Genomic DNA, 13,173 nt, shown 5'->3' on the forward strand with positions numbered 1-13,173 from the left:
GGTCCCTGGAGCAAGCTGCTGCCTCTGGCCTTGGAAGTCAATGGCTGCTACATCTTGCATTCTTATTCAATTTGAAAAACTTCTTGCTGGCCTAGAAGGAAGGGTGGTGCTGGCATATCCATGTTTAACTTCAGGGACACCAGGGCCATTGGCTTCCAGGCTGGTAAGACTCATGGTTCCCAATCTTAGAACATCACCCTGCAGCGTACTCAGGCCCCATGCACTTCTAATACTAAAGGACCGTCACAGCAGCCACCACCTTGGTGACAGTGATGCCTGTCTTTGAGCAGGAAGGGGCCGTGGTCTCCCAGAGCCCAAAGTCTTCCTGCAGGGATCCATCTGTCCATGGCAGGTGCTGAGGCCAGGCCACTGTCCCACCAAGGCTACTGTCTGTGGTGCGCCTGACTGTCCCCTGCTTCCCATCTGCACGAGATGGACATGAGGGATGGGAGTGAGGTGGAGCCCTGGTGGTGCTGCCCTCACGGCGGGAACCTGGGGCCTGCAGAACTGAGATGCCACTGCCCGAGGAGGACCAGCCTTGGCAGGTACCCAGAATGCACCTCCTCCTCTGGGTGGCTCTTGTCTCTTCCTTCTGTTTTCATTGTTTGTTCTCAAGATGCTCTTTGAAAGGCACAGTGTGTGTTAGGAAGTTGGAACTTGGCATTTCTTCCCTCTTCTCTGCCCTGGGAACCCTGGCTCAGGGACCAGACCCTATGTACCCACCGCCAGCATGCAGGCACACACATCCACTCACACACACAGCATGCATTTACACTCACCCTGTGCTCACATACTCACACACATTGGCACACCACTCAGGCTGGCCCACTGAGGCCTTCCTCAGGACATCCGCACAGCAGCAGCCCCTTCCCAAAAGACTCTCCCCATTGTGAGTCACAATTTGGAGGTAGACTACACCCAGACTGCAGGTGGGGTTCTGGAGAAAAAGGCCATGGGTCGGCACCCTTGGCCAGACGTGGCCCCAAAGCCAAGACTCTGCTTGGCAAAGTGAGCATGCAGGGGTGTCCTCGGTGAGCAGGCCTGTCCCTGGGTCGGTGTTTGCCCCTCCCTGTGTCCAGCAGGGACCAAGGGCCCTCCCCCCAGCACTGACACCCCTGGCCACAGAGATCATCAGCCAGGTTGCTGGCTGTCCCCACATGCCCAGGAGGCAGCCCTCGTCCCCACTGTGCCCACAGGCTCAGGCAGACCCAGCACGTGATCAGCCAGGGCCTGTGTCCCCCTGCAGTGGCTTCTGGTCTCACCTGGAGGGACAAGAAATGAAGGAGAATGCTGGGCACGGTGGCTGTGTCCCCAGCCTGGGCTCACCTCGCTCTGTATGGCGGAAGGTCCCATTAACACTCCGTGGCACTGCGGAGGAAGACAGGGCTGGTTCTGACTGGGTTCCTGAGGACAGAATGAAGTGGATGAGGTTCTGCAGGGACCCTGCAAGGCAGGGTACTACATGGGTGGGTAGCGCTGCCCAGCTGAGTGCCAGCTAATGAAGGAAAATGCAGTATTCACCCGCTACTGGCCCCCCTCCAGTTCAGGACGATGTGGCACTCCAGTGCGGACACAGTGGGCAGGGAGGTGGGCCCACAGGAGCCCCATGCAGCAGCCATGGGGTCGGCTGCCCACACTCGGTAAACCCCGACAAACCAGTGGGACTTGGGTGGGATTCACCGTTGGAAGTGTGGGCCCACACACAGAAACCCCAAGGATGGGTGCAAGCTGAGGGCCCTCCAAGAAACAGGCCCCCCACCCCACGGAGTTCTACGCCCCAGAAGGAAGCCTTCCAGGCCGGCTCCTGGCATGCACAGGTCTCAGGGGCCTGCAGTGCCACCATGCCTGGAGCCTTGAGGGGGCCTGTGCACTGCCCCTCCCAAGGAGCTGGGTGGGGGGGCCGGGCTTCGGCTGGAGTTCCGGTGTGGGGCAGGGCTGCGTGCAGAGATACAGGGGTCCCAGCATGGGGGGTGAGGAGCAGGGGGGGCCCGGGTATAGGTAGGGTCCACGCAGGGGGCCGAGAGTGGGGATGGGGGTGGAGAACAGAGCAGGGGTTTCCCAGAATGAGGAAGGGTCGGGACAGGGGGGTGAGGTCAGGGGATGAGGCAGGGGTGGAGGGACTCTGAGTCCCCAGCCCCCACAGTGGCCCCTTGCACCTCCCGCTGCTCTGCTTCGGGGTGGTCTCTGCGGCCCCCTTGGGCCTGTGAGCCTCTTGAGGGAAGGGAGGCTTGTGGCCACCGTGCTGCGGCCTGCATGGTGCTTGGGAGAGACGGTGGCCATCGGCGAGAGGGGCGAGAGGGGACCCCCGTGCCTCGGTTTCCCTCTGGGCCCTGCTGCTGTTCCGGCCACGCGTGCCCCTCACCCGGGTCTCCTTCCCCTTCGCAGGCCGCGTGGGCGCCGAGGTGGGGCTCCCGCAGCTGCTCGGGGAGCCCCGGCCACAGGTGGAAGACCCCGAAGTTGGGCTGGCCTACGTGTTCGGCTCAGACACCAGCGGCGGCCAGGCGGCCCGGGACCTCGTCCCCAGCCCCTTCTTCCGCGACTTCTCGCTGCTCTTCCACGTGCACCCGGCCACCGAGGGCGCGGGGGTGCTGTTCGCCATCACCGACGCAGCGCAGGCCGTGGTCGCGCTGGGCGTGAGGCTGGCGGCCGTGCGCGCAGGGCACCAGGAGGTGCAGCTGCTCTACAGCGAGCCCGGCGCGGTGCGCACCCGCGTGGCCGCCAGCTTCCGCCTGCCTGCCCTTGCCCGCCGGTGGACGCGCCTGGCGCTCAGCGTGGACGGTGCGGCCGCCGCGCTCTACGTGGACTGTGAGGAGGTCCAGCGGGCGCCCCTGGTGCGCGGTCCACGGGGCCTGGAGCTGGCACCCGGCGCCCGTATCTTCGTGGCTCAGGCCGGAGGAGCCGACCCCGACAAGTTCCAGGTAACCCCCTCCCACCCGTCGGGGGTGGTCGGCCCTGCAGGGACAGGCCACTGGGACAAGGGACCATGGCGGCCTCAGGCTCCCTGCAGCAGCCCTAGGGGGGAAGCTCTCGAGGCCAGCTGGCCACCAGCCCGCACCTCCAGCACAGGCCTGGTGCCTGGCTGCACCTAGCTCCCAGGTGTCACTCAGTCTCCTGGTGTCCTGGCCCCTTGGCAGCCCCAGCAAGGGGCTCCCTGGGCTGTGAGGCTTCTCTGAGGGCCCCAGCACAGCCCAGCAGGCCCCTGTGGGACCCCCTTCCTATGTGCACACCCACCCCTGCCCTCTCACCAGCCCCGTCTGAGTGTGTGCACCTGTGTGTGGTGCCGTGGTGACCCCAGGGCTCCGGGCCCTCATCTGCCCCACCAGGCCCAATACAGGACCTGTGCTCAGTGGGGCTGGCAGTGCATGGGGTCCCTGGGCGGGTAGGCTGCACCTCAGGAAGGCTGGCAGTGTGTGAGCCCCTGGGGAGGGGGCGGGCTGGGCCAGGGGCTTTACCCCACCTACCATCAATTGTGCTGATCACTATTACTTCTGCCAGAATGTGCAGTGTTCCCACCAGCTTCAGGGCAGTGTGGGCACTTTCCCCAGCAGTGATGGGCCCGTTGCCGGCTCCACCATGTCCCCAGGGAGCACCTTTCCCCTGGCCCTGGCCACCATTTTGGGAGCTAGGCAGATCCCAGAGCCTGTGTGGGTCTTTCTCCTGGGCCCGCAGCCCCCACACTTCTTGGAACCTTTAGCTGGAATGCCCCTCCTGGAAACCACGTGGGCCTCCTCTGCAGCGGGGATTCCAGAGACCCTGAATTCTAACATTAGCTGGTCTGCAGCTGGCATGCCCCTGCCTGGCCATCCAGACAGCGGTCCCTGTGTGTGCTGACCGCGGATGTGTCTCCAGGGGACAAAAGTTAATTATTGTCCAGACAAAGGCTGCTTGATTAAAGTTGTTCTAAGTCCTGGTGACTCAGGTTCTGAAAGCTGACCTTTCACCTTTGGCAGGAACTTTAACCCTTGGGATCTGGGAGCCAGCAAGACTTTGATACCAAACTGGGCCTCTTTGTGTTTTCATTTTGATCTTCAAACATGATTAACTGGAAGGAGGTCAGAGGACTTGACCTGTGCAGGGAGGTGTTGTGTTATTGCCTGGGCATTTCTAGGTGGCTGGGCACCTGAGACAGTCCATGTCTTCAGTGCTTTAACAGGAAAGGCGCCGAGTGCTGGTGGGGGCAGGGGTTTCCTTTCTCGCAGCGCTAAATGCAGCGGGTAAACCCAGAGGGCCTTTCCTAGGCCTGGCCAGGGCTGCATGCCATCCACATAAAACACATATGCCAGTTAGCTACAGAGACAAACAGTGACTGGGTGTTTTAATTCGCATTTCTTGGTTATTAAAAAAGATGCACTTCTACTTTTTTTCATATATTTATTGGCTACTGGCATTTCTTTTCTTGTGATCAGCCTTTTTATATTATTTGCATTTTTGTTTTGATGTACTCAACCATTTCTTATTGATTTATACAAACTCATTATATGCAAAAGAAACGATCTTTGTTTTGCATCCTGCAAACTTTATTTCCCCAATTTGTCATTTGTCTTTTCACCTTGCCTTTTTTTTTTAAGCTACTGGGATATTTAAAGTGTTTGTGTGGTTAAATATGGCCTGGAGAAGCACCCTTGGCATTTAACATCCTAGCAAAGTCTTTGAAGGTTAGAAATACAGAGACAGCCAGGAGGGTGAGGTTGCCTGCTGGACTCTGGGCCGTGGCCCCCTCACCCTGGGTGGTGTCTGCTGGACACACTTGACTCCCCTTGTGTCACGTCCAGCCGAGCCAGGTGCAGTCTGGCTCCCGTGTCCCTGCAGACCCGAGTTTCAGGAATCTTCTTTGGGTGTGTGATCAGATTCCCGCCAGCTGAGAGGAGAAGCCTGTTTGGTGGGAGACAACATTGGTTGAGGACAGTGTTTCACTTTCTGAACTGAGATTCTTGAGAAAGAGTCGTTCAAGTGTGTGATTTATGAGTGGAAGGGGCCCCGAGTGCAGGGTTCCCGAGGAGCTGGGCGTCCCCGCGGACCCTCTCTGGGTGGGACGCTGAGCCCACGCTCACACCACCCAGCTGCTCGCCCGGCGCTGGTCCAGGCGGGGCCTTACAGACCCCTCATTGTTTTGTGCTGCAGAGAGATCCCCACCTCCTTGGCCTTCTCGGGCTTCCTGGAGTCAAACGTGTGGTGAATGCCTCCTGGGAAGCCTGTATTCTGTCCAGTTGCTCCAGTGCTGTGCTTAAAATCTTACTTCCTGCTTCCCCTTGGCCCGCCCTCACTTTCCCAGCTGTCTGTACCCTGTAGCGGCACGTCCCCAGCCTTCATGTCCCCAGCGGACGTGCCCGCCTTCTCCTGCTGTTGCCCGGCCCCCTGTCGCTCACAGAGCCACCTTCCTGTTTCCCTGGGGTGTCTTTGGGGCTCTCTGTCGATGGTGGTCCTTTGTGTTCGAAGAGGCCACCCGCAGACACCACGGCCCCATCTGTAAGTGGCGCTGCTCTCCGGCAGCGGCTCCTCGTGCCAGACACCCACTTACTGTGCTGAAGACGGACACACAGGTGCACGGGAGGTCGTGGTTTCCCTGAGCCCCTCACCCTGCTCCAGCAGCACCCCCTTTACCACCGACTCCCGACCCTCTTACCCATTGGAGGTGATACATGCTAGGATAGCCTGGACGGGTGTGCGTGTACCTAATCGAATGGGGCAGTGGAGGAAAGGGGTCTGTGGTGAAATAGATACCTGGTGTGACCCCAGGAGAAGCAGCCAGGTGCACCCAGGCAGGTGGTCCCAGGCGAGTCTGGGCTTGATGCAGGTGAGGTGAGCAGAAGCCTCTCAGCACAAGAAGCATCAGGAAATGGGTGGTGATGGCGTCCACACAGCAGGGGCAGGAGACAAGGGACCACGCTGACTTGGGGTGCCAGAGCAGCAGAGGGAGAGGCCAGGAGGTGGAGGTGGGGTGAGGAAGGCCCAGGACTGCCACTTCCCCCCAGAGAATCCTGGGGTTCCTGGAGTCGGGATCCCATGGGGGCAGCCCCAGCCGCAGTGACGTCAGTGACTCTCTCCCAGCCCAGAGGTCTGACTGACCACATTCAGCTTGAGGATATGGCGCCTGCAGCATAGCCGACAGGCATATTTTTGATGGTCTTTGTCAGTAAAACAGTGTGTCTGGGTTTCACAACACTTGGCTCTAAGTCTGCGTCTGCAGTGGGTCTCTTGCCTTTTGCACTACTGACATCTCCCCAACTAGACGTGGCCTCGGGAAAGCTCCAGCGGCCAGCAAGCAGCGGCCCAGGCCTGAGGCTCCATGCCTCTCGCTCCAGCCAGGGCACCCGCCACATCTTGCAGAGCCACCAGCGTTATGCGGAGAAGCAGACAGCCTGCAGGGCTTGGGGCCTCGCTGGCCAGGCGTGCAGAGCCTTATGGGACAGTATGTGGCAACAGTCACAGTGGGCTGCCTGGCACCCCACCCCCATCTGCCCGGAGCTCCCGTGCTCTCCCCTACACTCAAGTTCATATGCCCACACAACACACACGTGTGTGCACACAGGTGTAACATGCACACGGGCAGGTATATTACCATCACACACACAGGGAGATGGGACACCACCCCCAAGCCTCATCACCAGCAGTAAGGGTCAAGGAGAAGCAGAGTCAGGCAGAACTGACCCCCAGAGGCACTGACCCTCCAGGGGAGGGAGTCCAGGAGTGCTTCCTGGCAGAGGCAGCCTGAGCTGAGTCCCAAGAGACAAGTGGAGCCCTCGGGTGCAGCTCAGCTGGGCATGTGTTGAGAGGTCTGTGGGTCTGTTGCACACGCTCCTTGTTAGTGTGCAGGAGGTCGTGAGATCGAGCATCAGCTGCTAACGGGAGTCTGAAGGGCAGTTAGAGGGATGAACAGGGTGACCGAGGCCGGGGTCAGCACGTGGCCAGTGGGCACAGCCAGCCTGTCGCCTGCTGCCAGACAGCCCCTGAGCGAGAAGGGCTCTTACTTGTTTAAGTGGTTGGGAAAAGCAATAGAAGAATGTTTTGTGACACAGGAGAGCGATGTGAAACGAACCTCTGGGGTGGCACGTCTGAGTGGGCTCACAGGTCGTGGCCGGCTTCCCGTCGCAGCCACGTAGAGTGGCAGAGCCTGGGAAGGCCAAGCGTGTGGCCCTTCACAAAGAAAACGTGCCGACCCCGGACCTCAGCCCTTCTCTCAGGAGGGCTAACATGTGCCTCTTCAAATTGTCGAAATACAGACTATTGAGGAAAAACACACTGGGGTAAATCCCAGTGTATTAAAATATAAAGTAAAAAGCAAAAAAAATACTAGAAAAAGCAGGACACACTCAGCATTGCAGGGAGGGAATGAGAGGGATGGGGGGGGGCAGCAGGCCCCGGGATCTGGTGGCCGAGATGCAGAGCCTGCCCCTCGCTGTTTCCTCTGGGGCACATGGGGCCTCAAGGCGAAGGCCCCGGTGCAGCTGGCGTCCCACTCCTCGGCGCCCATGCTGGGCCTGCTGCTGGCAGTGGCCCTGCCCCCTGCCTTTGATGTGGTGCGCTGTGTGCTCTGCTCAGAGCTGACCCTCTGCGCTGTCGGTTCAGGTCAGGCCTGGCGCATGTCAGCCTCCCCCAGTCCACTGCCATCGGCCTTGTGTCCCTGGGGGACACCACCTGCAGCAGCTAACCTCATCTGCCTCCCTGCCTGGGCATGGCCCCCGCTGCTGACCGCTTGTCCATGCCGAGACCCAAGAGCACAGAGCCCCCTCACTGCTGTGTCCTGGTGCCTAGAGTAGGGCTGAGTGCACAGAGAGTGTGTGCAGAGGAGCGAGTGAGGGGATAGGGGAGGGCAGCGGGAGGGCGGGGTCCAGGGCACACCGCGGGCAGCGCCCCAGACCACAGGGGTCATTGCCAAGCCCTCTGTGGCCTGGCCTGCCTGCTCCTCCTGGGAAGGTGACCTTTCAGGCAGCAGTCCTGCACCTACCTGGTTTTCTGACACTTTGTGGCCCCGTCTCAGGTTTGCCAAGGGGACCACAGCTGGCCCCGGGGAAGGTGGCCCCTCTCTCTGAGGACCTTGTCAGTCCCGCTGCCCCTTTTCAATATCGACTCACTGGTCCATAAAATAGCCTGGAGCCAGGCTCGGCTCCTCCGTTCCTGCCACCCCTCCCCCGTGACGGCAACTCTCCTTGGTTTGGGGGGATCCTCGAGGCTCCCATGCTGAGTGGGGGTGCTGGCACCACCTCTGGACCCCACCCTGTCCCCTCGTCACACCCCAGAGGCGGCGACCTGAGGATGCTCTGCTAAGACGGGCTCACCCTTGGCCTTCATGCTCAGGTTGATGTCACCCGCTGAAATCAGCCTCAGCCAGTGCCAGACTGGGAGCTGGGTCCTGGCACAGACCCGGGTAGCCGGCCCCGAGCCGCTGCCTTGGGACTGCTGCTGACCTCTCTCCCTCTGTGTTTAGGGCATGATCGCAGAGCTGACGGTGCGCGGGGACCCCCGTGTGAGCCCCCTGCTCTGCCTGGAGGACGACGATGATGACGGTGAGGTGAGTGACTGCCCTGGCCCAGGCTCGGCGAGGTCTCCCTCCTGCAGCGCCGTGTGGCAGGGGCCCCGAAGCGATGGACTGGAAAGGCCTCTTGGGGTGCCAAGATCCTGGGGTAGTGTCTTCGCTCACCTAGGACATCAGAGCCCTTGCCGGGACCCTCCTGGTCACAAACGCGCTGAGCATCGGGCAGATGTGAAGGGCGCCCAGACAACCGCCAGCCGGGTGACGCAGGCAGCGGTAGCCGTCTCAACAGGACCACGTTTGGTGGCCCTGCACCCACACATGTGCCCTAAGCAGGAACAGCCACCGGTTCTCAGGTGGAAGGTCAGGACAGTCTGGGGACTCGGATCTCGGCGACAGCTCCTGACCACACAGCTGTGAACAGAGTCCTGGGTGGGGACGTGCTGGCAGGTCCCACCTCCCTGGGCCACACGCCGCTCTATGCAGGGCTGCCAGGCATGACGTTGGTACCTCCCGTGCCGAGCATCCCTCTGAGGCTTGTGCCCTCGGCCAACCCCAAGAACATAATCAAGCCAAAGGGAGGATTTCCCTCAGGGCGCCCTGCGGCCAGCGGCTGGGTCTGTTTCCAAAGGGCTGTTCTCACCCGGCTGAGCATCGTGCATTGTCGGTGCCTGTCAGACGCCTCGCAGGGGAGGGCCGGCGCTCCCTCCCATGGCCACCCAGAGCCCCCAGGACCCGCATGAGGTGCGGGGGAGGGGGCCTGCTGGCTGTGTTCCGGCCTGTGGGGGGCTCTGCTCACCCCCCTCCTGTTTCCTCTGAACCCACAGGCATCCGGCGACTTGGGCAGTGGGCTGCAGGAGTCCCGGGAGCTGCTCAGGGAGGCAGCGGTGAGTGCAGAGGCGGTGCCTGGGGGCTGTGCACTGGTCACACTTCTGGGGCTGGCCATCCTCTTTTCTCTGTTTTGAGGGGTCATTCTTTAAAATTTGGTTTCTGATTCTAAATATTCTTCGGGCCTGTGAGGTGCCCTTGATACCATTCGTGCCTCTCTTCCAGCTTGTGGGGCCACATGGGACTAGCGGGTTTGTACATACAAGAGAGGCAGGTCCCTGGAGGCCACACCAGGCTTCCCGGCCCAGCCACCTGAATGCCCCACGGAGCAGGGGTGGTGGCTTCCCTGCTGGACGAACCCAAGGCAGAGTGCTGGCCTCCCTGGGTGACCAGTGGGTGCCCTGCCAGCCCGCCTGGGTCGGATGGCCTGTGCCTCTCCACCTCCAGGCCTCCCTGTCTCAGCCACAGGTTGGGTCTGGGAATTTACCCGCCAAGCTCCCATCCCTACGAGGTACCCAGGGCACAGGCCAGCAAAGGGCGCACAGGGACCCACAGAAGCGGCGGCTCTTGGCTATGAAGGGCACGCTGCACAGCGCGGCAGCCGCGTGGCCACCTAGCGAACTGGAGGGGTCAGTGCCCCGACGTGGGCTGTTACACAGCCTCCCCCGCCCCTGGCGCAGTGCTCTAACGAGGAGCACACGCTGCGGGGCCCCTGCTGCAGGAACGCGGCCGCAGGCTGCTCGGAGCTTCCCTGACACAGGAACCGTGCAGAGCCTCTGTGCGGGCCAGTGGGCGGGTCCGGGGCCCTTGCAGCCCCTGGGGGCTCCCTCCATGCTCTGTGTGGCCCCTGCCCCCACGCTCACTGAGTCTGGGCTGTGGGCCTGGCCAGCCATGGCTCAGGGTCCCCGGGGACATTGCCCGGGTCAGCAGGCATGCAGCCGCAGGGGCCCTGTTGTCTGGCTCGGGCTGCCTTCATCCCCCCAGAGAGCATGGGACCCCGGACAGGCAGCAGGGTTGATGATGGTCCCCAGGAGGTTCAGACAGCACCGTTGCCCACACGCACAGCGTCAGCACCTGAACACGCTTGTGCCCACGCACTCAAGGCCCTGCGGGTTTTCAGAGCACAGCGAGCCTCATCCCCAGGAGTGTGGACGTCACGGGCCCTGTGGCCATGACCCTCACCCAGGACACGGCCCACACTACCCTGTGCTCGAACGCAGGTGGCTCCCTCCCTCCTGGTGGCACTGACCAGTCAGCGGGCACCATCCCCACCTCGGGAAGGAACCAGGCCTTGCCAGTGTCACACAGGGTCTGTCCTGGGCACTCAGCACGGACAGGGGACACTCATCTGTCCCTGGCACGCGGGAAGGCCTCCAGGCGGGGGGCGTTCAGTGACTTGCTGGGACTGAGGGGTGGGCCGCAGGAACCCCATCCTCATGGGCTGTTAAGGAGAAAACAACTTCGGAGAGCCCTGACTCCTTCTCCTCAGAGAGGAAGTCCGTGATGTTTTCTTCTTATCCTTGAACTCAGATCCGTCTGCCCCTGGTGGACTTGCCAAGTGTGCATTCATGGGGCAGCCGCAGCTGCTGGATAACTGAGCCGCTTCCCCCCTCACCTTGCAGGGCACACCCCCGAGACTCAACCTCCCCGAGGCTCCCCCGGTCACTTCTCCTCCCTTGGCCGGAGGCGGCGATGAGGAAGATTCCAGAACCGAAGAAACTGAAGAAGCCACCGTGTCCTCATTAGGAGGTAGAGCCCTTCTCTGGGCATGGTGTGCATGTTGGCGTGGGGTGCCCAAGGCGTGCCGGGGCAGTGATCCCTGCCTGCAGGGTCAGTAGCTGGAATGAGCTGCCCAGGAGAAGTTGGGGCACAGCTGCCCCTCCCCACGCTTCCCTCCCATTTCTTGTTTTGGGTGGGGAACTTGGCGCCATCCTGAGGGTGCTGCAGAGGGGTGCCACTTCCCAGCCTGGGGCAGCAGGCTCTCTAGGAGGACACGAGGGGTGCTCTGAGGGGGGATGGCCTTGGAACCAGGAGGGTCAGCATTTGGAGGCAGGACTCCCCTGGTGGCCGTGGTGGTCTGCCGGCCCCGCGGGTGCCACATGCGACCTGCTAGAGGCAGGGCCTTTGTGTGTCAGCGCCTCTTGCTGCGTGACGAAAGCCACAGACCTGGCTGCTGTCAGGAGTGCCACCTTGTCTCGGGGCTCTGTGGGTGCACCTGCTCGTGGCACCCGAGGGCTGCATCCCCTCCCAGAGGCCCTGGTGGGCATCAGGGTCCTTCTCCCTCGGGCTGCTGGCAGGATTTAGTTCCCTGCAGCTGTAGGACAGAGGTTCCAGCATCCTTACTGCTGTGAGCCAAGGGTCATTCTCAGGTTCTATGGCCACTGTATCCCCCACGTGGCCCTTACAGGGGACAGTACTTCCCCAAGTGCTTGGACCACCCACTGCTTATCCATCCACCTGCTGACGGGCATGTGAGAGGTTTCAGTTTGGGGCTGTTCCAAATAGGACTGCTTGGGGATTCTAAGCCAGGCCTCTGTGTGGACACACGCTTCCACTTCTCGGGGAAACGCCCTGAGTGGGACACCCGGATTTCAGGGCAGGGCTGAGGACTGAGAAGCCACCCGCTGCTTCCCGAGCAGCTGCCCTGCTTGGCATTCCCTTGGGGGTCTGGGCTCCTCACGCCCCCTGGTGCCTGCTGGGGACCCAGTCCGCATCCTCACGCCCACCCTGACAGGTGTGAGGTGGCGTCTCGAGAGCTTCCTCGGCCTCCTGGGGACGGATGATGTCAGGCATCTTCCTGGTGCTCACATGCATTTGTGTGTCGGTTCTCCTAAGGGACCCGTCGAATCCTGCGCCTGTCGGCTCACGGGCTGCTCACTTCCAGAGCTGCGGGAGAGCTTTCTGCCCCGGGCGTGGCTCCTTCACCGGGTGTTCGTTCTGCAGATGTCTCCTCAGTGTCTGTGCTTCTTGCCATTGTGTTGATAGCATTTTCGAAGTGCGGAAGTTTAAATGAATGTTCGGTGAATGTTTTTTTGTTTTTGTTTTTTGGTGTCATTAATCAACAATTACATGAGCAACATTATGATTACTAGACTCCCCCCATCATGAAGTCCTCACCACGTACCCCATTACAGTCGCTGTCCATCAGCGTGTAGTAAGATGCTGTAGAGTCACTACTTGTCTTCTCTGTGTTGCACAGCCCTCCTGTGCCCCCCCAACATTATACATGCTAATCGTAATGCCGCCTTTCTTCTTCCCCGCCCTTATCCCTCCCTTCCCACCCGTCCTCCCCAGTCCCTTTCCCTTTGGTAACTGTTAGTCCATTCTTGGGTTCTGTGAGTCTGCTGCTGTTTTGCTCCTTTAGTTTTTTTCTTTGTTCTTATACTCCACAGATGAGTGAAATCACAGTGAATGTTTTTATTGTGATTTAAGTTCAATGAATGAATTCATCAATTCATTCTTTCATGGATGTCACTTTTGGCACCACACTTAAGAAATCCTGCCCCACCCAAGGTCACAAAGGTTTTCCTTTGTGTTCTACAGGTATTTCAGTCTTAGGTCTGCATTCAGGTCTGTGATGCACTTTGAGTTAGTTTTTGTATATGGCATTAAGGGATGGATTGGTTCTTCATACGTTTTTGCTTCTAAACGTCTATTCCCAGCACCGTTTATCAAAGGCTGCCCTTCTTCCAGCTGTTGGAAGCCGGCCGGCCCCATGCGCGTGGCTGTCTCTGGGCCCTGCTCTGTCCATCTCTGTGACTCTCTTGGCAGCGGTGCTGTGGCGTCTTGACAGTGTAGCTTTGCCGTGAGTCTGGAGACCACGTTGTGTCCTCCAGATTTCTTCTTCCTTTGCAAGATGGCTTTGGTATTCATTG

General features: G+C 60.5%; 1 protein-coding gene across 7 annotated transcripts in view; it reads left to right on the forward strand.

The window, feature by feature from the left end:
- COL18A1 (collagen type XVIII alpha 1 chain) overlaps nucleotides 1-13,173 on the forward strand; it is an 84,748-nt gene that overhangs the window by 48,224 nt on the left and 23,351 nt on the right. For all 7 annotated transcript variants that reach the window (XM_057505383.1, XM_057505392.1, XM_057505378.1 and 4 more), the window contains 4 exons: nucleotides 2,386-2,918; nucleotides 8,426-8,509; nucleotides 9,298-9,357; nucleotides 10,921-11,047. In XM_057505383.1, the coding sequence (XP_057361366.1) occupies nucleotides 2,386-2,918; nucleotides 8,426-8,509; nucleotides 9,298-9,357; nucleotides 10,921-11,047 (804 nt within the window). The remainder of the gene's footprint in view (nucleotides 1-2,385; nucleotides 2,919-8,425; nucleotides 8,510-9,297; nucleotides 9,358-10,920; nucleotides 11,048-13,173) is intronic.

The sequence above is a fragment of the Manis pentadactyla genome, chromosome 1, assembly GCF_030020395.1.
Source record: "Manis pentadactyla isolate mManPen7 chromosome 1, mManPen7.hap1, whole genome shotgun sequence".
NCBI lineage: Eukaryota > Metazoa > Chordata > Mammalia > Pholidota > Manidae > Manis > Manis pentadactyla.